This window comes from Pseudophryne corroboree, chromosome 6, assembly GCF_028390025.1.
Source record: "Pseudophryne corroboree isolate aPseCor3 chromosome 6, aPseCor3.hap2, whole genome shotgun sequence".
Classification (NCBI taxonomy): Eukaryota; Metazoa; Chordata; class Amphibia; order Anura; family Myobatrachidae; genus Pseudophryne; species Pseudophryne corroboree.
Window position 1 is genome coordinate 589,068,248 of NC_086449.1, and position 24,757 is coordinate 589,093,004.

Sequence of the window (24,757 nt, forward strand, 5' to 3'; positions counted from 1 at the left end):
GCTGCGTCATTTTGTTGGAGACTTTCGCATGCGCTGTAGACTCTGGCACTGTACCAGAGTCTCTAGTGCTCAGACAGAGTGCTAACAGGACTGCTTCTGGCTACGGGATGGTAGGGGAGGGAGCCCACACACGGAGACTGCACATGGGTCCCCTCCTCTCTAGATACACCCCTGCTTCTTACCTCTATGTCTGTCTGTTATTACCCAGCTTGTCTTATCATTGTTGTTTCCAATTGTAAAGAACAACGGAATATGCTACGCTATATAAGAAACTGTAAATTAAATAATAAAATACATTTACTAGTGCATATCGGGTGGGATGTACTAAGCATCGTTCGGGTGCGATGCTTAGTACAGCCCACCCGATGTGCAGTAGTAAATGTCATTTTCCCAGCATATAGCTCTTGAGTAAGTGGACCCTATACTGTATGTTTCATCAGGGTTGGACTGGCTCACAGGGGTACAGGGGAAACCACCGGTGGTCCCCACTGTCTGGGGGGGGGGCTTCCCTCAACTATGGGTCAGGTTCCAGACTGTGCACTTGAATTGTACTTTATATACATGTTACCTTATACAGCACAGGACTATGGTGTATTACTCTGGTACATTATCATGCATGCATTAGCAATATTTACTATATACATTTGTCAAGGGGCCCAGCCCATGCACTCTCTCATGGTTAGGCAAACCAAAGTGGCAGCTGGCCACACCCCTTCAGGAGACTGGCCACACCTCTAAACATGGGCCTCTACCACTGCATTCCCCCGGTGGGCCCTTTATGCCTCAGTCCGACACTGTGTTTCATTACTGCATGACTTATTCCTGTGTTATTAGGTGCTCCCTCACAAAACACTATGATGAAGACAAGCTTTGGTCCTACTGTGTGGATGGAGACAAAGTCACAGGTACAGTAACCAGTTTCTGCTACTAGCTATATTTGTAATAGTCGATTTTTCTTTCTTTTTGTGTAATTTTCCCATGTGATGTGTTAGCTATTATGGCAAACGGTACGCTGCAAAGCTATTGTTTCCTACTAAATATTGGAAAATATTTTTTTTTATGAGAACTTATTAAAAGTTTTTGATCCTAAATGTTCAATTTTGGAAGCATACTAATATTCAAACGACTTCTCACAAATAAGTATTTCCACCTTTATAATGGTTACCATCCAAAGGAATCAGGCTAAATTTTTCTAACTAATTTAATATTTTGCAACTAAAAGGATGATGTGAGGTTTGTATTTAAAGGGTTGAACTTTGCACTGCTGTTTTTTTTTTTTTTGGGGGGGGGGGGGGGGGGGGGGCGGTGTTAGATACACTCTCTAGTAGAATGTATTTTATGTTAACTGGCACATAAGGCTCTTTAGTGAGTTGGGAATTGTATGTACTCTTCTGCATTATTCCTTCTTACCCTACCACGTTACCTGCGCAAACAGCTTTTCACACTTGCAGAGACACAGATTTAAAAAAAAAGTACCCAGACCCATGGCTGCTGTACACAAACAGAAAATGTTCCTGACAAGCCTTTGTTTTTCTAGCCACCCCCCCTAACTCCCCCAAACTCTGACTACTGGTCACTCGGTTTGCGTATAAATCCTGTGCGTATGCTGTTGCTAATTCATCACTGCAGGTTCGTATTACAGCTGTGGTCCATATGCATTAGCAAAGCATTACTCCACTGCGCCTGCAATAGACATTACGTCTACCTCTAAATCAGACCCACACTATGTTATGAAATTCCCAAACTGACCAGTGTTTTTATTTTAAAGCTGTTTTTAAAGCTGTCTACTCCATTGTAACCCAGAAAAATATGTCAGTAGTGCATTTGTAGAGGTGCAGTATTGCCTTATACATACATTCAGTCAACTGTGATGTGTATGTTTGAAATAAATTATTTAGAGACTGCACATATTCAACATTTTTATTAACGGTTCAAGATTTTTATTAACGATCTAGCAGTAGATCTGGAGAGCATGTTGTCAATGTTTGCAGACGATACGAAATTGTGTAAGGTTATAAATACGGAGGCAGATGACGAGTCTCTTCAGAACGACTTAGTAAAACTGGAAGCATGGGCAGCAAAATGGAGAATGAGCTTCAATACAGACAAGTGTAAGATAATGCACTTTGGTAGCAAGAACAAAAATAACACCTACATACTAAATGGGGTAACATTAGGTGATTCTGTAATGGAAAAAGACTTAGGTGTTCACATAGATAGCAAACTAAGCAGCAGTACCCAAAGTAGGATTGCAGCAAAGAAGGCTAACAAGGTTTTAGCATGTATAAAGTGGGGAATTGACGCAAGGGATGAGAGTGTTATACTCCCATTATATAAATCCCTAGTGAGGCCAGATCTTGAATACTGTGCACAATTTTGGGCACCATACTACAAAAAGGATATCCTGGAAATAGAAAAGGTTCAGAGGCGGGCGACCAAACTAAGTAAAGGGATGGAGACGCTGGGTTACGAGGAAAGGCTCGCAAGGCTTGGCATGTTTACACTGGAAAAGAGGAGACTAAGAGGGGACATGATCAACATTTACAAATATATAAGGGGACAGTACACAGAACTTGCGGGGGATCTGTTTTTGGGAAGCTCAACACAGAGGACACGTGGACACCCCCTTAGGTTAGGGGAGAGGAGATTTCGCACACAGAGATGTAAAGGTTTCTTCACAGTAAGGACAATACATGTTTGGAATTCCCTACCTGGAAGAGTAGTAATGGCGGACTCGGTCCACACTTTTAAGAATGGGCTAGATAAGAACCTAATAGATAAGGATATACAGGGTTATGGTGAGTAGTCGCGCACTGTAGTTAATAAAATAATAAATAAAAGAGGAATAAACATAGCGGCCGACATTAGCAACAGACTAAATTAGTCCTAAAAATAATACAGCATAGGAGACCACAAATAGGTTGAACTCGATGGACAAATTGTCTTTTTTCAACCTCAAAAACTATGTTATTATGTATGTTACATATATATTTGCAAAAAATGTTTCTGTAAATTGGGTATGTGTCTTACTGCAAGCACAGAAACTCACTAACTGACTAACTAACTAACTAACTAAATAACAGGTTCTGCCTCCATTTTTGAAGTTTGGAATGGGAACTGTGTGTAGTACAGCAATCTTCACTATTTGTTAATTGTTAACCTCTGGCAGAGGGTAACATTACACAATCTAGGCTTCTGCATATGGCATTGTATACATTGAGGGCCCCAAACTACCCTAACCCATTTCTGTGTTTGTTTTTTGGAATTATTTTTTTTTTAATTAGGAGCCCAGAAGTGTGTTTGTTGTATGTATGTTTTTTTCCCCCTGATGGGATAGTTCTACTCTCTGGGTGCCTGACAGTGTGTGCTCTCCAGTTTGCCCAACCAATGCAATAACTTTGGGGGTCATTCTGTGTCTTTTGCTGCAGCCCCTTCTGCATATGTTTATGCTAATGCTGTGGCCTACTAGCTGCAGTGCTAATCCATCTTGGTACATACTTAGAGGCACCAACGGAACTTTCACCAGCCCTACGGCAGGCACAGTTTTTCTAATACCGTTTTCACACTGCAAATTCCAGGTCTCACATGGGATTTGTACAAGGTTACATCCCAGGAGCGCCCCGGCAGAGATCCCTTTCAAACTGTCAGCTTATTGTGGGTTGATGACGTCACCACGTCACATGCAGAGGTGGTGCTTGGAGATGACATCATCTCCAAGCACCTGCTCTTCCTGTAGTGTGAATGGGTCCCGGGTTGCATCAACCCAGCTTACCCATTCACACTACACCGTGACCTGGGTTGAAGCCGTGTTCAACCCTGGTCGCTACCCGACTTGAAATACCAGGTCGCTGGACCTGGGTTATTGTAACTGGCCCTTTTCAGACTACACAATATCCCAGGGTTGCTGTGCATTCACGTGCAATAACCAGGAATATTGCTGGCCGTCTGAAAGGGGTATAACTGAGCAAGGCCTCCGCTGTCGGTGGATCTGCTTCTTCCTAGGAACGCCCAATAAAACTGACACACCATGTGTCTGATTCTGTTCTGCGTCTCTGAGCGGTAACCATCAGGGCTGTGCACAGACTTAAAACATTGGCTGCAAGCGCCTGACGTCACCACTGCATCCACTTCTGGATCAGGCCCTTTATGTTGTCCAATGAAATAGTTTCTCCTCCCCAGTTACTAGGCCTATCAATCAATTATCCCCACACAAAGATGTTCTTTTAGCAAAGCAGGAGTTAATACAACACTAACCTCAAAGGACTCCCATTCATATTTCATGTATCTTCCAGGATGAAAATGTAATTTTTTGTATATGAAAATGTGCAGGAGGTTATACCTGAGGAAAGCTATAGGGGTCTATTCATGAAGCAGGGAAAAGTGTGGAGGAGTGAGCCAGTGGAGAAGTTGCCCATGGCAACCAGTCAGTTGCTATGTATAATTTTATAGAATGCACTTTATAATTGTTACCTCAACACTGACTGGTTGCTATGGGCAACTTCTGCACTAGCCCACTTCTCCACTTTCACTGCTTCATGAATAGACCCCACAGAATGAAATATATGCTGTACTTATCTTTAACCAACTACAATTCACACTTAGCGGATATTTAGTCAGGAAAGTATGTATACCCTCCCCAATAACCCTAAACTGCTGCCTATCCCTAGAAGGCCTGATCCCTGATGCCTAAAGCTAACCCCCCTTCCTGCAGCCTAACCCTCCCTGGGTGTGCCTAATTCTTACACCCCCCCTCCCCCCTCCGCGCAATCTAACTCTAACCTTCCCCCCCAACTGCCTAACACTAACTAACCACCCTCCGTGGCTTACCAATATTGAGTCCCAGCAGACCTTGATTGGGATTCCCGTGTTTGGGATTCTGGCATTCGGGATCCCGAACACCGGTATTTCGATCCATGTCGGGCTGCCGGCATTGCAAGCAGTGTCAGGATTCCGGCATCGGCATTCCGACTGCCGGGGTGCCAAACGCTGGTATCCTGAATGGATCCCACTGTTATAGTTCTGTAATATTTTTTTATTCTTTTGTGATATGATTGCTTTAATATATTTTAAATCAACCGTTCATTGTAAACTTGACACTTTGTTGCATCTCTGAATTGAAGCTCAGTTCCTGTGGGAGACGCATGGTTTTTTGGGTAGTCCCCAGCACCCCTGGAAGAGTGGGCACTACTCCCAAATTCCGCTTGCGTCCTAGTTAAGTGGCTAAAATAGGGCGATAAATACAGTAAATTTGTTGTCCCTATGGAGGGGGCGTGGTCTATAGACAATTCTATGCTAATTGTGTCATTTTAGCCCTGCCCCTATTCAAATATGCTCTGATAGCTGCATTTTCCCATGCTGGTCAGGGCCTAATGATATAATTAACCTGGCACCGCCCCCACCCACCTGCATATCCTCCATGGGCATCTCCTGGAGAGGAAATAGTCAATGTAGGTAAGTATGATTATTATTTGCCTTTATATAGTTTGTTCTTTGTAATTTGCAATCCCCCTCCATCTGTAAGCAATCTAAATTTTTCATTTTAAGGTGATCCATATTTTTCCATTTCTGTGTATATGTCATCTTGCAAGTAAAGAGTTTATCATCTTCCCCACTAAAATTCACCAGCACTCATAGAAAAACACATGAATGCATTGACACACTAGTTAACAAACACAACCGTACACCAAAGGAATCCTCTGGCTTCGGTGTGCTTTACCCCAGCTCGCAGCAACATATAGGCACATTTTCCCTACCATGCACTAGCAGTACTCATAACATGCACTAAAATTAGTGATGAGTGGGTTCGGTTCCTCGGAATCCGAACCCCCCCGAACTTCACCCATTTTACACGGGTCCGAGGCAGACTCGGATCCTCCCGCCTTGCTCGGTTAACACGAGCGCGCCGAACGTCATCATCCCGCTGTCGGATTCTCGCGAGATTCGTATCCTATATAAGGAGCCGCGCGTCGCCGCCATTTTCACTCGTGCATTGGAGATGATAGGGAGAGGACGTGCAGCGTCCTCTCAGTTGTGTTCAGTGTGCTGCAAATATCTGTGCTCAGTGTGCTGCAAGTATCTGTGCTCAGTGTGCTTGCAAATATCTGTGCTGAGTGTGCTGAAAATATCTATGTTCTCTGCCTGAAAAACGCTCCATATCTGTGCTGCATTGTAGTATAGGAGGACAGGACAGTGCAGAATTTTGCTGACCAGTGACCACCAGTATAGCAGTATGGTACAGTAGTCCACTGCTCTACCTACCTCTGTGTCGTCAAGTATACTATCCATCCATCCCTGTGGTGCATTTTAGTTGTTGTGCAGTGTATATATAGTAGGAGGACAGTGCATAATTTTGCTGACCACCAGTATATAATATATAGCAGTACGGTACAGTAGGCCACTGCTCTACCTACCTCTGTGTCGTCAAGTATACTATCCATCCATCCCTGTGGTGCATTTAAGTGGTGCGGTGTATATATAGTAGGAGGGCAGTGCATAATTTTGCTGACCGCCAGTATATAATATATAGCAGTACGGTACAGTAGGCCACTGCTCTACCTACCTCTGTGTAGTCAAGTATACTATCCATCCATCCCTGTGGTGCATTTAAGTGGTGCGGTGTATATATAGTAGGAGGACAGTGCATAATTTTGCTGACCGCCAGTATATAATATATAGCAGTACGGTACAGTAGGCCACTGCTCTACCTACCTCTGTGTCGTCAAGTATACTATCCATCCATCCCTGTGGTGCATTTAAGTGGTGCGGTGTATATATAGTAGGAGGACAGTGCATAATTTTGCTGACCGCCAGTATATAATATATAGCAGTATGGTACAGTAGGCCACTGCTCTACCTACCTCTGTGTCGTCAAGTATACTATCCATCCATCCATCCCTGTGGTGCATTTAAGTGGTGCGGTGTATATATAGTAGGAGGACAGTGCATTATTTTGCTGACCACCAGTATAATATATATAGCAGTACGGTACAGTAGTCCACAGCTCTACCTACTTCTGTGTCGTCAAGTATACTATCCATCCATACCTGTGGTGCATTTTAGTTGTTGTGCGGTGTATATATAGTAGGAGGACAGTGCATAATTTTGCTGACCACCAGTATGTAATATATAGCAGTACGGTACAGTAGGCCCCTGCTCTACCTACCTCTGTGTCGTCAAGTATACTATCCATCCATCCCTGTGGTGCATTTAAGTGGTGCGGTGTATATATAGTAGGAGGGCAGTGCATAATTTTGCTGACCGCCAGTATATAATATATAGCAGTACAGTACAGTAGGCCACTGCTCTACCTACCTCTGTGTCGTCATGTATACTATCCATCCATCCCTGTGGTGCATTTAAGTGGTGCGGTGTATATATAGTAGGAGGACAGTGCATAATTTTGCTGACCGCCAGTATATAATATATAGCAGTACGGTACAGTAGGCCACTGCTCTATCTACCTCTGTGTCGTCAAGTATACTATCCATCCATCCCTGTGGTGCATTTAAGTGGTGCAGTGTATATATAGTAGGAGGACAGTGCATAATTTTGCTGACCACCAGTATATTATATATAGCAGTACGGTACAGTAGTCCACAGCTCTACCTACCTCTGTGTCATCAAGTATGCTATCCATCCATCCCTGTGGTGCATTTTAGTTGTTGTGCGGTGTACATATAGTAGGAGGACAGTGCATAATTTTGCTGACCACCAGTATATAATATATAGCAGTACGGTACAGTAGGCCACTGCTCTACCTACCTCTGTGTCGTCAAGTATACTATCCATCCATCCCTGTGGTGCATTTAAGTGGTGCAGTGTATATATAGTAGGAGGACAGTGCATAATTTTGCTGACCACCAGTATATAATATATAGCAGTACGGTACAGTAGGCCACTGCTCTACCTACCTCTGTGTCGTCAAGTATACTATCCATCCATCCCTGTGGTGCATTTAAGTGGTGCAGTGTATATATAGTAGGAGGACAGTGCATAATTTTGCTGACCACCAGTATATTATATGTAGCAGTATGGTACAGTAGTCCACAGCTCTACCTACCTCTGTGTCGTCAAGTATACTATCCATCCCTGTGGTGCATTTTAGTTGTTGTGCGGTGTATATATAGTAGGAGGACAGTGCATATTTTTGCTGACCACCAGTATATAATATATAGCAGTACGGTACAGTAGGCCACTGCTCAACCTACCTCTGTGTCGTCAAGTATACTATCCATCCATCTATCCATCTATACTATCCATCCATCGTGTGGCAGACCATGTCGCTGAAATGATGGGTTTGTTAAAGTGTGCATGTCCTGTTTATACAACATAAGGGTGGGTGGGAGGGCCCAAGGACAATTCCATCTTGCACCTCTTTTTTCTTTCATTTTTCTTTGCATCATGTGCTGTTTGGGGACTATTTTTATGAAGTGCCATCCTGTCTTACACTGCAGTGCCACTCCTAGATGGGCCAGGTGTTTGTGTCGGCCAATTGGGTCGCTTAGCTTAGTCACACAGCTACCTCATTGCGCCTCTTTTTTTCTTTGCATCATGTGCTGTTTGGGGACTATTTTTTGAAGTGCCATCCTGTCTGACACTGCAGTGCCACTCCTAGATGGGCCAGGTGTTTGTGTCGGCCACTTGGGTCGCTTAGCTTAGTCACAAAGCTACCTCATTGTGCCTCTTTTTTTCTTTGCATCATGTGCTGTTTGGGGACTATTTTTTGAAGTGCCATCCTGTCTGACACTGCAGTGCCACTCCTAGATGGGCCAGGTGTTTGTGTCGGCCACTTGGGTCGCTTAGCTTAGTCACACAGCTACCTCATTGCGCCTCTTTTTTTCTTTGTATCATGTGCTGTTTGGGGACTATTTTTTGAAGTGCCTTCCTGTCTGACACTGCAGTGCCACTCCTAGATGGGCCAGGTGTTTGTGTCGGCCACTTGGGTCGCTTAGCTAAGTCACAAAGCTACCTCATTGCGCCTCTTTTTTTCTTTGCATCATGTGCTGTTTGGGGACAATTTTTTTAATCTGCCATCCTGTCTGACACTGCAGTGCCACTCCTAGATGGGCCAGGTGTTTGTGTCGGCCACTTGGGTCGCTTAGCTTAGTCACACAGCTACCTCATTGCGCCTCTTTTTTTCTTTGCATCATGTGCTGTTTGGGGACTATTTTTTTAATCTGCCATCCTGTCTGACACTGCAGTGCCACTCCTAGATGGGCCAGGTGTTTGTGCCGGCCACTTGGGTCGCTTAGCTTAGTCATCCAGCGACCTCGGTGCAAATTTTAGGACTAAAAATAATATTGTGAGGTGTGAGGTGTTCAGAATAGTCTGGAAATGAGTGGAAATTATGGTTTTTGAGGTTGATAATACTATGGGATCCAAATGACCCCCAAATTATATGATTTAAGCTGTTTTTGAGGGGTTTTTGTAAAAAAACACCCGAATCCAAAACACAACCGAATCCGACAAAAAATTTTCAGGGAGGTTTTGCCAAAACGCGTCCGAATCCAAAACACGGCCGTGGAACCGAATCCAAAACCAAAACACAAAACCCGAAAAATGTCCGGTGCACATCACTAACTAAAATCCAGGAAGTGGATTTCCATTATATGGTGGTCACTTGACTGCTTTTTGTATTGGGTTGGGTACGAACTCCTGGCATCCAGAATCATACGGTCAGGATGCCGATAATGACATCCCAACAATCAAAATGCAGACAGATCCTGGCAAGTATTTAAACCCTACCCCTACCCTCTGTCATGTGTGTGGTGGTCACTAGGATGCTTTCTGTATTGTACGGCAGTTTGTAGAATGCTCTCTAGTATTTTCAGGGTATTTTTCAGGGATATTGAATGGGAAGGTTTGTTTCTACGAACAAATACTACAGAGAAATGGGATGTACTAAAATCCCTGCTAGCTAAAAATACTCTCAAATTTATTCCTACGAGCAGCAAAAAAAGGAATAAAAATCATAAACCAATGTGGCTTAACAAAAAGATAAAGGAACTTATGGGCAAGAAAAGGAGAGCATTTAAAAAATACAAATCTGACGGGGAAGCGGAGTCATTTCAGCACTAAAAGGACTGTGACAAAATATGCAAAAAGGAAATAAGAGTGGCTAAAGTAGAAACTGAAAAACTAGTAGCAAAGGAAAGCAAAGCGAATCCCAAAAAATTCTTTAAATACATTAATAGCAAGGGATTAAAGAAGGAGAGTATAGGCCCTTTAAAATACAAGTTGGGAGTCTTAAGCAAAAATATTAATGACATAACGGACACACTAAATTAGTTTTTTTCAACAGTATTTACTAGAGAGGACCCAATTCAGGGAGTAACAAACAATCTCAATAATGAGAATATCCCACTGATAGGTACTTATTTAAGCGAGGAGGTAGTCTGTGACCGATTAAAACATTTAAAGATTAATATGTCACCGGGACTGCACAAAATCTGTTTGTTCAGCTCTGCTACACATGCGTTCGAACACTTGCAAAGTGTAAATGCACTCCCATATGGGCGGCGACTATGCGAACGCAGGACTGCAAAAAAACCCTAGCGCGCGAACAGGTCTGAATTAGGCCCTTGGTCCTGCCTACATGAGGTCACTTTCATATATTTTTTCCGGACCACTTTAACTTCCTACTGTACTCCTGTTTACGTGCCATTCTTTTCTATACAAGTCTCTGATGTCATCACTTTTGAGATTCTCATGTACATCAGAGATTAGTGGACCACTGGAAATACAGTTAACTGGCCCATAGATAAGTTTTATAGCAAAGAAGAAAGGCCTTATGCTTATAATCTGGCTTGTTAGGCTTGTGTCATTATACTTCTGTACTTTTTATCTACAGATCATTGTGAAAATAACCCATGTGAACCAAGAGGTGTATGTGAAAGCACTTTGAGGAGTTATAAATGCATATGTAAAGAACCATACACAGGCAAGGATTGCAACAAAGGTAAGGTGAAATACTGAGACAAGCCACAAATTACACAGACATTCTCAGATGTTAAGTTACAAACTGTAGATGTTTAAAATTAGATGTATGTTTTTATTATTAGTAATTATCTATATTACCAAACACAATCACACCCACTTTCGGGCAAATCCACACCCACTTTCAGACAGTCATACCCAGGGTATGTTACTGTGTAGTATGGAATTAAATATAGCTAACATGGGAAATAATTGCAGAACACTTGGATAAAGCAAATGTGTTCTTGCTACCCGTTTTATCCAGATGGAAGTGGTAGGATTATCTCTTTATTCTGTGGGTTGTATTTATAGTGCAGGGTACAATGTAGAAGCAGTGGCCCAGTCATGTGAAATTAATGAAGGTACAGCAAGAACCCAGCCTTATTTAACAAAGGGTACTTGCTGTCATTCTGGTGCAAAACTACTGAATACTGTGCCAAGAGATAGTTCAGCATATGTTGCTTTGGTATATAGAAACCTATTAGTATTTTTAGTTTGTCACTAAATGTTCACAAAATATATTTTATTAAATAAGTCTGAATGGGTTAAATAAGTGAGAAAAGGCTAAATTATTTTAGAACAAAATAGAAGCCCATATACTGAAAGATACACTTACATCTAAGATTCATACCACTGAATTATATGTGTGTCAGACCTGGAATGAAATTATGTGCATTAGGTACAAATTAGATTTCATGAAATAGCCCAATTTTCTTCCTTCTCTAGACAAGTGCTTTGATAAAGGGCTGCAGCAGTATTTTGAGCCTAAGGAAAAGTGGCTGCGATACGTTCCCCCTAAGTTGGAAGAATGCACCTGTGGTGAGAAGGGGAGCGTTTGTAAAGCAACGACTGGGAAACGTGAGTTGGAAACACAGACAGCAAGCCCCATACTGAGAGATGCCACTGACCAGCCAGGGTGATTGTGATGCTACTGCAGAAGCTTCAACTTAATTGTGACTGCAAATTCAGTGTTTCCATCATGAGAGGAAATCCCACAAACAGCTTGTGGGAATCCAAATGTAAACCAAAATTCTAACTTTTAATTATTCACATTATTATGCAGTCATTTACGGCTTTGATAATTATGTCATTAGTTCATGGAAGGGTATCAAGGGTATCCGGATGGTTGATAGACAGTAAATAGATATTTAACAGGTTGTCACCAGATGGTTGGCAGGCAGTAGGGTGACATTGCCAAAATATCAACAGGGTCAAAAGGTCAACAGTTAAATGGTCAGCATGGGCTTAGGTTGACAGGTTCATAAGGTCGACATGCAAATTGACGACAAAGAAAAGGTTGCAACATGATTTTTAGGGTTAGGGTTAGTCACTTGGGGGTTAGACTGCCAGAGGGGATGTTAGAGTTAGGCACCAGGGGGAGGGTTAGGATTAGGCCCTAGTTGGGAGGGTTAGGGTTAGGCACCAGGGGTAGGGGAGTAAGGGTTAGTCACCAGGGGGAGGGTTAGGGTTAGGCACTAGTGGGAGGGTTAGGCTTAGGCACTGGGGGGAGGGTTAGGGTTAGGCACCAGGGGGAGGGTTAGGGTTAGGCACCAGGGGGAGGGTTAGGGTTAGGCACTAGTGGGAGGGTTAGGCTTAGGCACTGGGGGGAGGGTTAGGGTTAGGCACCAGGGGGAGGGTTAGGCACTAGTGGGAGGGTTAGGCTTAGGCACTGGGGGGAGGGTTAGGGTTAGGCACCAGGGGGGGGTTAGGGTTAGGCACTAGTGGGAGGGTTAGGGTTAGGCACCAGGGGAAGGGTAAGGGTTAGGCACTAGGGGGAGGGTAAGGGCTAGGCACTAGGGGGAGGGTTAGAGTTAGTCACCACGGGGAGGGTTAGGGTTAGGCACTAGTGGGAGGGTTAGGCACTGGGGGGAGGGTTAGAGTTAGGCACCAGGTGGAGGGTTAGGCACCAGGGGGAGGGTTAGGCACCAGGGGGAGGGTTAGGGTTAGTCACTAGTGGGCGGGTTAGGGTTAGGCACCAGGGGGAGGGTAAGGGTTAGGCACCAGTGGGAGGGTTAGGGTTAGGCATCAGGGGGAGGGTTAGGGTTAGGCACTAGTGGGAGGGTTAGGGTTAGGCACCAGGGGGAGGGTTAGGGTTAGTCACTAGTGGGAGGGTTAGAGTTAGGCACCAGGGGGAGGGTAAGGGTTAGGCACCAGTGGGAGGGTAAGGGTTAGGCACTAGTGGGAGGGTTAGGGTTAAACACTAGTGGGAGGGTTAGGGTTAGGCACTGGGGGGAGGGTTAGGGTTAGGCACTGGGGGAGGGTTAGAGTTAGGCACCAGGGGGAAGGTTAGGGTTAGGTACCAGGGGGAAGGTTAGGGGTAGGTACCAGGGGGAAGGGTAAGGGTTAGGCACCAGGGGGAGGGTAAGGGTTAGGCACTAAGGGGAGGGTTAGAGTTAGTCACCAGGGGGAGGGTTAGGCTCTAGTGGGAGGGTTAGGCACTAGTGGGAGGGTTAGGGTTAGGCACTAGTGGGAGGGTTAGGGTTAGGCACCAGGGGGAGGGTTAGGGTTAGGCACTAGTGGGAGGGTTAGGCACTAGTGGGAGGGTTAGGGTTAGGCACTAGTGGGCGGGTTAGGGTTAGGCACTAGTGGGAGGGTTAGGGTTATGCATCAGGGGGAGGGTTAGGGTTAGGCACTAGTGGGAGAGTTAGGGTTAGGCACTAGTGGGAGGGTTAGGGTTAGGCACCAGGGTTAGGGTTAGGCACTAGTGGGAGGGTTAGGGTTATGCACCAGGGGGAGGGTATGGGTTAGGCACCAAGGAGAGGGTTAGGGTTAGGCACTAGGGGGTGGGTTAGGGTTAGTCACCAGGGGGAGGGTTAGGGTTAGGCACAAGTGAGAGGGTTATGGTTAAGCACTAGTTGGAGGGTTAGAGTTAGGCACTAGTGGGAGGGTTATGGTTAGGCACTAGTGGGAGGGATAGAGTTAGGCACTAGGGGGAGGGTTAGAGTTAGGCACTATGGGGAGGGTTAGAGTTAGGCACCAGGGGGAGGATTAGGCACTGGGGGGAGGGTTAGAGTTAGGCACCAGGGGGAGGGTTAGGAAAAGGCACCAGGGGGAGGGTTAGGGTTAGGCACTAGGGGGAGAATTAGGGTTAGGCACTAGTGGGAGGGTTAGGGTTATGCACCACAGGGAGGGTAAGGGTTAGGCACTAGGGGGAGGGTTAGGGTTAAGCACTAGTGGGAGGTTTAGGGTTAGGCACCAGGGGGAGGGTAAGGGTTAGGCACCAGGGAGAGAGTTAGGGTTAGGCAGTAGGGGAAGGGTTAGGCACTAGTGGGAGGGTTAGGCACCAGGGGGAGGGTTAGGCACTAGTGGGAGGGTTAGGGTTATGCACCAGGGGGAGAGTTAGGTTTAAGCACTAGTGGTAGGGTTAGGGTTAGGCACTAGTGGGAAGGTTAGGGTTAGGCACTGGGGGGAGGGTTAGGGTTAGGCACCAGGGGGAGGGTTAGGGTTAGGCACTAGTGGGAGGGTTATGGTTAGGCACCAGGGGGAGGGTAAGGGTTAGGCACTAGGGGGAGGGTAAGGGCTAGGCACTATGGGGAGGGTAAGGGCTAGGCACTATGGGGAGGGTTAGGCACTGGGGGGAGGGTTAGAGTTAGGCACCAGGTGGAGGGTTAGGCACCAGGGGGAGGGTTAAGGTTAGGCACTAGTGGGAGGGTTAGAGTTAGGCACTAGTGGGAGGGTTATGGTTAGGCACTAGGGGGAGGGTTAGAGTTAGGCACTAGGGGGAGGGTTAGAGTTAGGCACCAGGGGGAGAATTAGGCACTGGGGGGAGGGTTAGAGTTAGGCACCAGGGGGAGGGTTAGGGATAGGCACCAGGGGATGGGTTAGGCACTAGGGGGAGAATTAGGGTTAGGCACTAGTGGGAGGGTTAGGGTTATGCACCACAGGGAGGGTGAGGGTTAAGCACTAGGGGGAGAGTTAGAGTTAGTCACAAGGGGGAGGGTTGGGGTTAAGCACTAGTGGCAGGTTTAGGGTTAGGCACCAGGGGGAGGGTAAGGTTTAGGCACTAGGGAGAGAGTTAGGGTTAGGCACTAGGGGAAGGGTTAGGCACTAGTGGGAGGGTTAGGGTTAGGCACTAGGGAAAGGGTTAGGGTTAGGCACTTGTGGGAGGGTTAAGGTTAGGCACCAGGGGGAGGGTTAGGCACTAGTGGGAGGGTTAGGGTTATGCACCAGGGGGAGGGTTAGGTTTAAGCACTAGTGGTAGGGTTAGGGTTAGGTACCAGGGGGAGGTTTAGGGTTAGTCTCTGGGGGAGGGTTAGATTTAGGCACTAGTGGGAGGGTTAGAGTTAAGCACCAGGGGGAGGGTTAGGCACTAGGGGAAGGGTTAGAGTTAGGCACCAGCGGAGGGTTAGAGTTAGGCACCAGGGGGAGGGTTAGGCACTAGGGGAAGGGTTAGAGTTAGGCACTAGGGGGAGGGTTAGGCACCAGGGAGTGGGTAAGGGTTAGACACTAGGGGGAGGGTTAGGGTTAGGCACTAGGGGGAGGGTTAGGGTTAGGCACTACTGGGAGGGTTAGGGTTAGGCACCAGAGGGAGGGTTAGGTTAGGCACCAGGGGGAGGGTTAGGCACTAGTGGGAGGGGTAGGGTTAGACACCAGGGGGAGGGTAAGGGTTAGACACTAGTGGGAGAGGTAGGGTTAGGCACTAGGGGGAGGGTTGGAGTTTGGCACAAGGGGGAGGGTTAGGGTTAGGCACTAGTGGGAGGGTTAGGCACCATGGGGTACGTTAAGGTTAGGCACTAGGGGGAGGGTTAGGTGCTAGGGAGAGAGTTAGGGTTAAGCACTAGGGGAAAGGTTAGGGTTAGGCACTAGGGGAGGGTTACAGTTAGGCACTAGTGGGAGGGTTAGGGTTAGGCTCTAGGGGGCGGGTTACAGTTAGGCACCAGGGGGAGGGTTAGGGTTAGGCACCAGGGGGAGGGTCAGGGTTAGGCACTAGTGGGAGGTTTAGGTATTACGGGGAGAGTTAGGGATATGCACCAGGGGAAGGGTTAGGGTTAGGCACTAGGCGGAGGGTCACGGTTAGGCACTGGGGGGGGGGGGGGGTAGAGATAGGCACCAGGGAGTGGGTAAGGGTTAGGTACTTGGAGCATTAGGATTAGGGTTAAAATAACTAAAAGAAATGTGTTATCCTTTTCTGTATCGTCCATTTGCATGTCATCATTTTGACCCTGTCAACCTAAGTCCATGTCGGTCTTGTGACCCTTTCGACATATTGCCTGTTGACCATCTGGTGTCACCCTATTGGTTGTCTGTCTAAGTACTGTTAATCCACACACGTAGCAATTCAGCAAGTCTGTACTCCCCCATTTAATAAAATATAACTTTTTCATTATACGTTTAAAATACAGCTTCTAGAAGGTTAATTTGTATCACATAGACTATCTGGATTGTCTTTTTTTCATCTGTCACATACATCTAAATGTTTTAATTATATAGTTTATGTGGTCTAAAAGATGTGCTTTCCTTTATGTAATGCAGGGTTTAAAGCGCTTCTAGAGAGGTGGTGGAACTCATCTCCCCTGCCCTCTCCCCAAATATTAGGCAGTGCCTTGTCAATGTCAGAGGTGCAAATACAGTTCTTTGTGCCCAGGGCAAATAAAAAATGTTGGAAACTATTGAGAGGAATTAAAATCATGTGCACACGTTTATAGAAAAACTGAAAGTGAATGGAGTTTTCAGGGCTGCTTAACTCCCTGAAACTATAAGGCCTATGATAGTGTGAAGTACATTTTAGATGCTTTTTCAATACTCCTGCCACCAACTGAGACTACAGTGTTAGGTTACTTAATAAGAAAAATGTCTTCTGCCATCAGTGTCACTGTTTGTGGAGTCACCACAAACATGCCTTTGTCACTTATGTGTCTCCTGTGTTTGAGAGTCCTTTGCCTCATAGCAGCCCGAAATCAGCCAGTGAAGGGTGCAAGAGCAGGTGCCGTTGCCGGCGTTTAAACGCTGCGGCAATGGCACATTGCACCCTTCGCAGGTAATAGGATGTATCCCATTGTATGCATATAGGAGATCTGTTATGCACACCAGTGCCTGCAGGAAAGTACTGGTGTCAGAACTGTTATGCACTCCAGTGTCTGCAGGAATGTACTGGTGTTTGAACTGTTATGCAAAACAGATGGACTCACAGACAAACTGGGGGATATGACATAATGTACACAGAAGGTGATAGGGTAACAAAATACACACAAAGTGAACAGAGAAGCCCAGAGGCTAAGGAACTGGGTATCTCCCTTGTATTAGAACTGCTCAGATGGAAAAGCAAGATGTTGTGTTTTAATACGTAGAGAACCCGAAATGCTGTTGCTAAGGGCAACAGCAAAACCCTAAAGGGTTACCAACGGGTGTGGCAGTAAACTCCTTGGTCAGAGATGGAATGATAGACACAAGGAGAATCTCCACAATCCTAATTCTCACTTGCAGTGCACAGGTTTTAGCTTACTGCCACTAAACTGACCCCTGACACCTAGCACAGTGAGACAGGATTAGACAGGCAAGTCTTAGAATACAGCCGCAAACTTGCTAAGTTCACAGAGTAGTAACAGAACCCCAGCAAGCTAAACGACTGACTCCAGTCTTACTGCTAGGTCTGGATTGGCAGAGTGTAATACCAAATCCCCAGGCCTATTTGCAGTAAGCAACAAACAAATACAAAGCTACACAGTACTGGCTAACTTTCATGAACTGACTAACCAACAAAGATTCAGCAGCATCTGCTTACCCTGAAAAGAGGCCTTATAAAGCAGGTGCTGTCCATGCCCCACTCAGACCTCACAGACTGTGAGCACAAAAACCAGCACCGGATCCCCTGCCGTGCACAGAGCCTATAACCACTGCACAGCAAAAGACCCGAACCGGAGTATCAGCTGCGCTCAGGTTACACCACTAGCACTTGTCTCCCGGTTGCCATGATGACGTGGCAGCACAGGGCAGGAGACCCTAACAAGATCACAGGTCAGTAACCATGGTTTTGCAGCACAGAGCAAATGGTTTTGTGGGCGTCACAGTTCCTGCCCCATGGCCCTTCCTTCTGGCTAGTAGGGTGCCTGGAATGGCATGATGATGCGACAGTGCCTCCTATAGCAACCTTTGCATGTTACAGACAGGCACTCTGCTGTAAGTGCAACTGCACAGAGCGTCTAGTAGATGCTACAGACACTGCTGCACTTCTGGGTGCTGGCTGACCCTGACTCATTGCAAAACATTCTGACATTATGTACAAAGAGGACAAGGGTGGCACATGGTGTATTAAAGCCCCATTACGGCTCTGTCACATGGTAGAAAAGCCATCTGTGTGCGTAGGGATATATCAAGGTTGGGAGGAAGAGAAAAGAGAAGAATCTGTATGGTTGACGCACTCAGAAAAAAGTCAATCATAAAATATAACCTTTATTGATTATATTAAAATATAATGTTTATACGACCCAGACTACAGTGAAACATAAGAGTTCAAATCAGACAAACTAACATGTATGTGAATCCTATTAGATTGAAAGGTGTAAATAAAGAGTTAAAAAACGTGTCCGCGTGTCTTACCTGTGTCTAATAATGGTAGAATTGTTATACCTATTCCAATGTTACCACAGATCGATCACTTATATTATTTTAAATCAATTATATATCGACTGTCGCAATTAATATTGGTAGTTCACCCTTATACCTTCTACTCAGCAGAAATATCTCCCGGAAACTCACTCCACTTATATAGACTGTGAGTACAAGTAGGTATAAGTACATGAATTTACTCAGATGTGGGAGTTACTTTGATTTTTTATGTCACCGACTGTTACCACTATAAATTCCTAATGTATATAATCCCAAATAGGAATGGGTTGAGAGGTGGACTTTTACGTAACACAGATATCACCTACATTCTAACATAAATCACAGTGGATAATTCAACCATGCATATAGGGGGGAATTACTTAGTCCTGTTACATATAGGGGAAAGTTGCTAAGGGGACAAGTCAGTCCCAGTGATGATGGTGTGGGACTTTAAGGGATATAGCAATCCCAATTTTAGCTATCCGCCCACGTATGTTGCAGATTCTTCCTGATCCTATTATAACAGACTAAAAATATATAGAGAGGATACTGTTTCCCTCCGGGGTATGGCAGCCCCGCTTATAATGTAATACTTGCCTGTATAGACCAGAAATGTGTTCTGCTAGAGTGCACAATTCCCTATATCAGGACAACTTTAGGCTTAATATCTTTTATAAGTCTCATTGGGAGATGTCAGAAAATTCAGGGATATGACAGCCCTAAAATAAATATAAAATGACCCCCATGCATTCCGGTCATTTAATGTATAATTGATTACCACTGTATAGTACAGCTATTAATGTAAGGAGATGCTAGATATTCATAGTGAGAATGTCCCAGTAATATCTTTTATCGTGTTGTGCTATATGTTTTCACTATAGCTATATATCTATCAGCTGTCTGTCCAGTAGTAGTAAACTTCTCAGCCTTTACTCCTACACATACTCTCCCAGTGGTTACTGTTACAATAATCAGTTCATTCAGCTGCTGTCTGATTTAATATGTTGCCAGTTCACTCACTGCAGCATTGATACATTTGTGTTATTTCCTATTGCAGCCACCTGTTTTCCTGGTCATGTTTCAATGTAACCACATTTTATGGAGACCTTTATGATACATTCAGTAACTGTGATAATTGGCATAAGATTAAGGATCTGTGAGCAGAGTTCTAATTATCACTTATTCCACTAATTCAAGTATAATAAATCAGATCCAGTCATATGAATAAATGTGGTCAGTGAACATGAGTATGACTGTCCAATTAGCAGTTATACCTATATATTTCTCTATCTTGCAGTGGAGCAACCTGACGAAGCTGCCGCAAGTGCAGTGAATCACGCGTGTAGGGCACAGCGTGTCCGCGTGTGTGTAGTGTCTCATGTTATACAAAAAATGTTATACTTATATGAATGGTAGTTCTCAGTGATAGAGAGGAATACAAGGCTGCCCATTAACAGATACCTATACCTAATAATAGAGCACTCAGTGTCAGAGTTAATATATGCAGCTAGTGCTATATGACAGTGGAGGAAGGAACCCCACTGCAAGATAGAGAAATATATAGGTATAACTGCTAATTGGACAGTCATACTCATGTTCACTGACCACATTTATTCATATGACTGGATCTAATTTATTATACTTGAATTAGTGGAATAAGTGATAATTAGAACTCTGCTCACAGATCCTTAATCTTATGCCAATTATCACAGTTACTGAATGTATCATAAAGGTCTCCATAAAATGTGGTTACATTGAAACATGACCAGGAAAACAGGTGGCTGCAATAGGAAATAACACAAATGTATCAATGCTGCAGTGAGTGAACTGGCAACATATTAAATCAGAGAGCAGCTGAATGAACTGATTATTGTAACAGTAACCACTGGGAGAGTATGTGTAGGAGTAAAGGCTGAGAAGTTTACTACTACTGGACAGACAGCTGATAGATATATAGCTATAGTGATAACATATAGCACAACACGATAAAAGATATTACTAGGACATTCTCACTATGAATATCTAGCATCTCCTTACAGTAATAGCTGTACTATACAGTGGTAATCAATTATACATTAAATGACCGGAATGCATGGGGGTCATTTTATATTTATTTTAGGGCTGTCATATCCTTGAATTTTCTGACATCTCCCAATGAGACTAATAAAAGATATTAAGCCTAAAGTTGTCCTGATATAGGGAAGTGTGCACTCTAGCAGAACACATTTCTGGTCTATACAGGCAAGTATTATATTATAAGTGGGGCTGCCGTACCCCGGAGGGAAACAGTATCCTCTATATATATTTTTAGTCTGTTATAATAGGACCAGGAAGAATCTGCAACATACGTGGGCGGATAGCTAAAATTGGGATTGCTATATCCCTTAAAGTCCCACACCATCATCACTGGGACTGACTTGTCCCCTTAGCAACTTTCCCCTATATGTAACAGGACTAAGTAATTCCCCCCTATATGCATGGTTGAATTATCCACTGTGATTTATGTTAGAATGTAGGTGATATCTGTGTTACGTAAAAGTCCACCTCTCAACCCATTCCTATTTGGGATTATATACATTAGGAATTTATAGTGGTAACAGTTGGTGACATAAAAAAATCAAAGCAACTCCCACATCTGAGTAAATTCATGTATTTATACCTACTTGTACTCACAGTCTATATAAGTGGAGTGAGTTTCCGGGAGATATTTCTGCTGAGTAGAAGGTATAAGGGTGAACTACCAATATTAATTGCGACAGTCGATATATAATTGATTTAAAATAATATAAGTGATCGATCTGTGGTAACATTGGAATAGGTATAACAATTCTACCATTATTAGACACAGGTAATACACGCGGACACGTTTTTTAACTCTTTATTTACACCTTTCAATCTAATAGGATTCACATACATGTTAGTTTGTCTGATTTTAACTCTTATGTTTCACTGTAGTCTGGGTCGTATAAACATTATATTTTAATATAATCAATAAAGGTTATATTTTATGATTGACTTTTTTCTGAGTGCGTCAACCATACAGATTCTTCTCTTTTCTCTTCCTCCCAACCTTGATGTACGTATACTGTAGTTGACAGCACCCCCATATACATAGCATTGTCAGAAATACAAGAAAGGGGTCTTTTTGAGTGGTTGTAGGGTGACGATTCCCTTACACCCACAGCATAAGAACAGGATATAGTGAGTGTGCAGATACCCAACCTCTGGGGGTCATTCCAAGTTGTTCGCTCGTTATTTTTTTTCGCAACGGAGCGATTAGTCGCTAATGCGCATGCACAATGTCCGCAGTGCGACTGCGCCAAGTAAATTTGCTATGCAGTTAGGTATTTTACTCACGGCATTACAAGGTTTTTTTCTTCGTTCTGGTGATCGTAATGTGATTGACAGGAAGTGGGTGTTTCTGGGCGGAAACTGGGCGTTTTATGGGTGTGTGCGGAAAAACGCTACCGTTTCTGGGAAAAACGCGGGAGTGGCTGGAGAAACGGAGGAGTGTCTGGGCGAACGCTGGGAGTGTTTGTGACGTCAAACCAGGAACGACAAGCACTGAACTGATCGCAGATGCCGAGTAAGTCTGGAGCTACTCAGAAACTGCTAAGAAGTGTCTATTCGCAATTCTGCTAATCTTTCATTCGCAATTTTACTATGCTAAGATTCACTCCCAGTAGGCGGCGGCTTAGCGTGTGCAAAGCTGCTAAAAGCAGCTTGCGAGCGAACAACTCGGAATGACCCCCTTTGTGCGTAGGGATATAACAATGTCATCATCATACAACAGAGACCATCCAGATAATACATGGTAATAGACATTTTGGTGCAGGGCAAAATGTGTATGTCCCTGATCAAACATCCTGGAGAGACACCATCCCTTTGCATATCTCCAGCACCATCCTCTTATCTCCCCCCCCCCCCACATATCTACAGTGCCACCCCCCAGCATCCCTCCAGCACCATCCCCCCTGCATCCCTCCAGCACCATAGAAACATAGAATTTGCCAGCAGATAAGAACCACTTGGCCCATCTAGTCTGCCCCTTTTAATTGTAATTTAGGTAACCTCAACCCTATTTGAGCCTTAGGGTGCATACACACGGTGAGATTCGGACTTATCCGATTCTCACCGTGCGACAGGGGGCCGGGTCGGCACTTAGCCAGTATCGCAAGCACATAATAACTGTGCTTGCGATGCTGGCTATGTGCGATTTCAATCCTGACTATCTCTTCTATAGAGATAGTCAGGATTGACTTGCCTGCACAGCCTATTTTTTCTTCCGATGCCGACCGCGCGGGGCCGCGCATCGGCATCGGATCGGGATCGCAAGGTGACTGTCACCTTGCGATCTGCACTATATTTTCTTCCGATTCTGACTATATAGTCAGAATCGGAAGAAAATATCTTACCGTGTGTACACACCTTAAGTTATTTGTAAGGATATTCATATGCCTATCTGAAGCATATTTAAATTGCTCTAGAGTCTTAGCTTCTGCCACCTCTGATGGGAGGCTATTCCACTTATCCACTTCCCTTTCTGTAAACCATCCTCAAGGGTCTCTACAGCTCAGCCCCCCCTGTGTAATTCTGACTCCCTTTCTGTTGTCACTCCAGCTTGGCCTCCTCTGTAACTCCTTTTCAGCAGCCCCCTGTGTTAGGGATGGCCATCAGTGGGCTGTCCATCGATGATGCCATCAGCGATAGCCATCGATGGCACATAAACCATCGATGGCGAACCAATGATGGTTTGCACCACTCGATGGCCACTGCCGACGGTGCTGGCCGGGCTGCGGGCTAAGCTCCGTGCAAGGAGAAAAGAAAAAAGAAACTATTCAGTTCCACTCTCCATCAATGGCAGAGAACCATTGGCTTTCTGCCATCGATGTCAAAACCATCAACCATGGGCAGTTAGTCATCAATGTTTGGCGACTGTCGATGGTCGATGGCCATCCCTACCTTGTGTCACTCCAGCTCAGCTCACTGTGTCACTGCAGCAGCTTACCACCTGTGCTACTCCAACCCCTCTTGCCTTCTTCTTTTGTTTTCTGGACAGTGCCTGCCCGTCTTTGCAACTCCCCATATATAACGTATCAAGAGGATGCAAAACTCATTCCATTTTTTTTTGTGTTGATAAACAATGCTGAGTGTTACTAAAAAGTAAAAGCATAGTTGTTGCCAGTAGCAACGTATCACCTCCTAGCTATCATTTATCTAGTACACTGTAGAAAATGATAATTAGATTCTAATTGGATATATGGCAACACCCCTTTTTAGATGTTCTAGTAAATCTATCCCTGAATGTAAAACATTGTTGCTTTGAGATGTAGTGTGATATCGCCTCTGCTCCAAACTCACAGACTGCTCTGACAATCTATGCCTCAATGGAGGACACTGCATTCAACACAAGCACAGCAAGGTGTGTGGCTGTACACAGGGACACATAGGACCTCACTGTGAAATAAGTAAGTACTAATGTGACCTATACATTTCTATGCAATATAAAAAGAAATAGAATTGTCAGTCACATTTTATATCTGTATATTATGACATGCTTATATTTGTTTTGAAGATCAAAATGAGAATTGCCTCTTTGGAAATGGTACCAGATACAGAGGTACCGTAAGTGTCACGGCAACAGGAGTACCCTGCTTAAACTGGGAATCTCATATCATCAAGCACGAGGTTTCCATGTACAGTGGCCAGCATGCACTAGGGAATGGCATAGGACATCACTCATACTGCAGGTAATACAAGAGTCACGGAATTATATCACCTCTGGGCCAACTGATTGCTATTACTGTAACATAAGCATTGATGGGCTCTGTACTCTTCATTATGACAAAGGCAGGAACCAAAACAAGCACACAATGATAATAGGGCTGATTGCAAGTGCGATTTTTTTTCTGGCTTTGCAACTGCTGATATCAACAAGTGAAGTTGCTGCCCAGAAATGAAAAGAGACGCCCACTGGAGCTATCACGACTTATTCGCAATTGCGCATATATTCACAGCCTATCCGCAAGAACAAGGAACATCGGGCTTAAAGATATCGCTATGGCTACGCAGACTGCAATGACAGTAAGAACGCAGACGCCATGTTTCTGTATATAAGAGCTCACAGCTCATGGCAGATACACGCCCGAAAACGGTCATGACGTGCCTGTGTTTTTTCAACCGCTCCCCATTAACTCCTCCAAGCAGTCACTTCCTGTCAATCACTGTGCAGTTAAAA

General features: G+C 44.6%; 1 protein-coding gene across 2 annotated transcripts in view; it reads left to right on the top strand.

Annotated features, from left to right (window-relative positions):
* Positions 1 to 24,757, top strand: part of F12 (coagulation factor XII) — a 114,626-nt gene that overhangs the window by 67,472 nt on the left and 22,397 nt on the right. For both annotated transcript variants that reach the window (XM_063927986.1, XM_063927985.1), the window contains exons 4-8: positions 835 to 905; positions 10,850 to 10,957; positions 11,701 to 11,832; positions 23,883 to 23,987; positions 24,095 to 24,269. In XM_063927986.1, the coding sequence (XP_063784056.1) occupies positions 835 to 905; positions 10,850 to 10,957; positions 11,701 to 11,832; positions 23,883 to 23,987; positions 24,095 to 24,269 (591 nt within the window). The remainder of the gene's footprint in view (positions 1 to 834; positions 906 to 10,849; positions 10,958 to 11,700; positions 11,833 to 23,882; positions 23,988 to 24,094; positions 24,270 to 24,757) is intronic.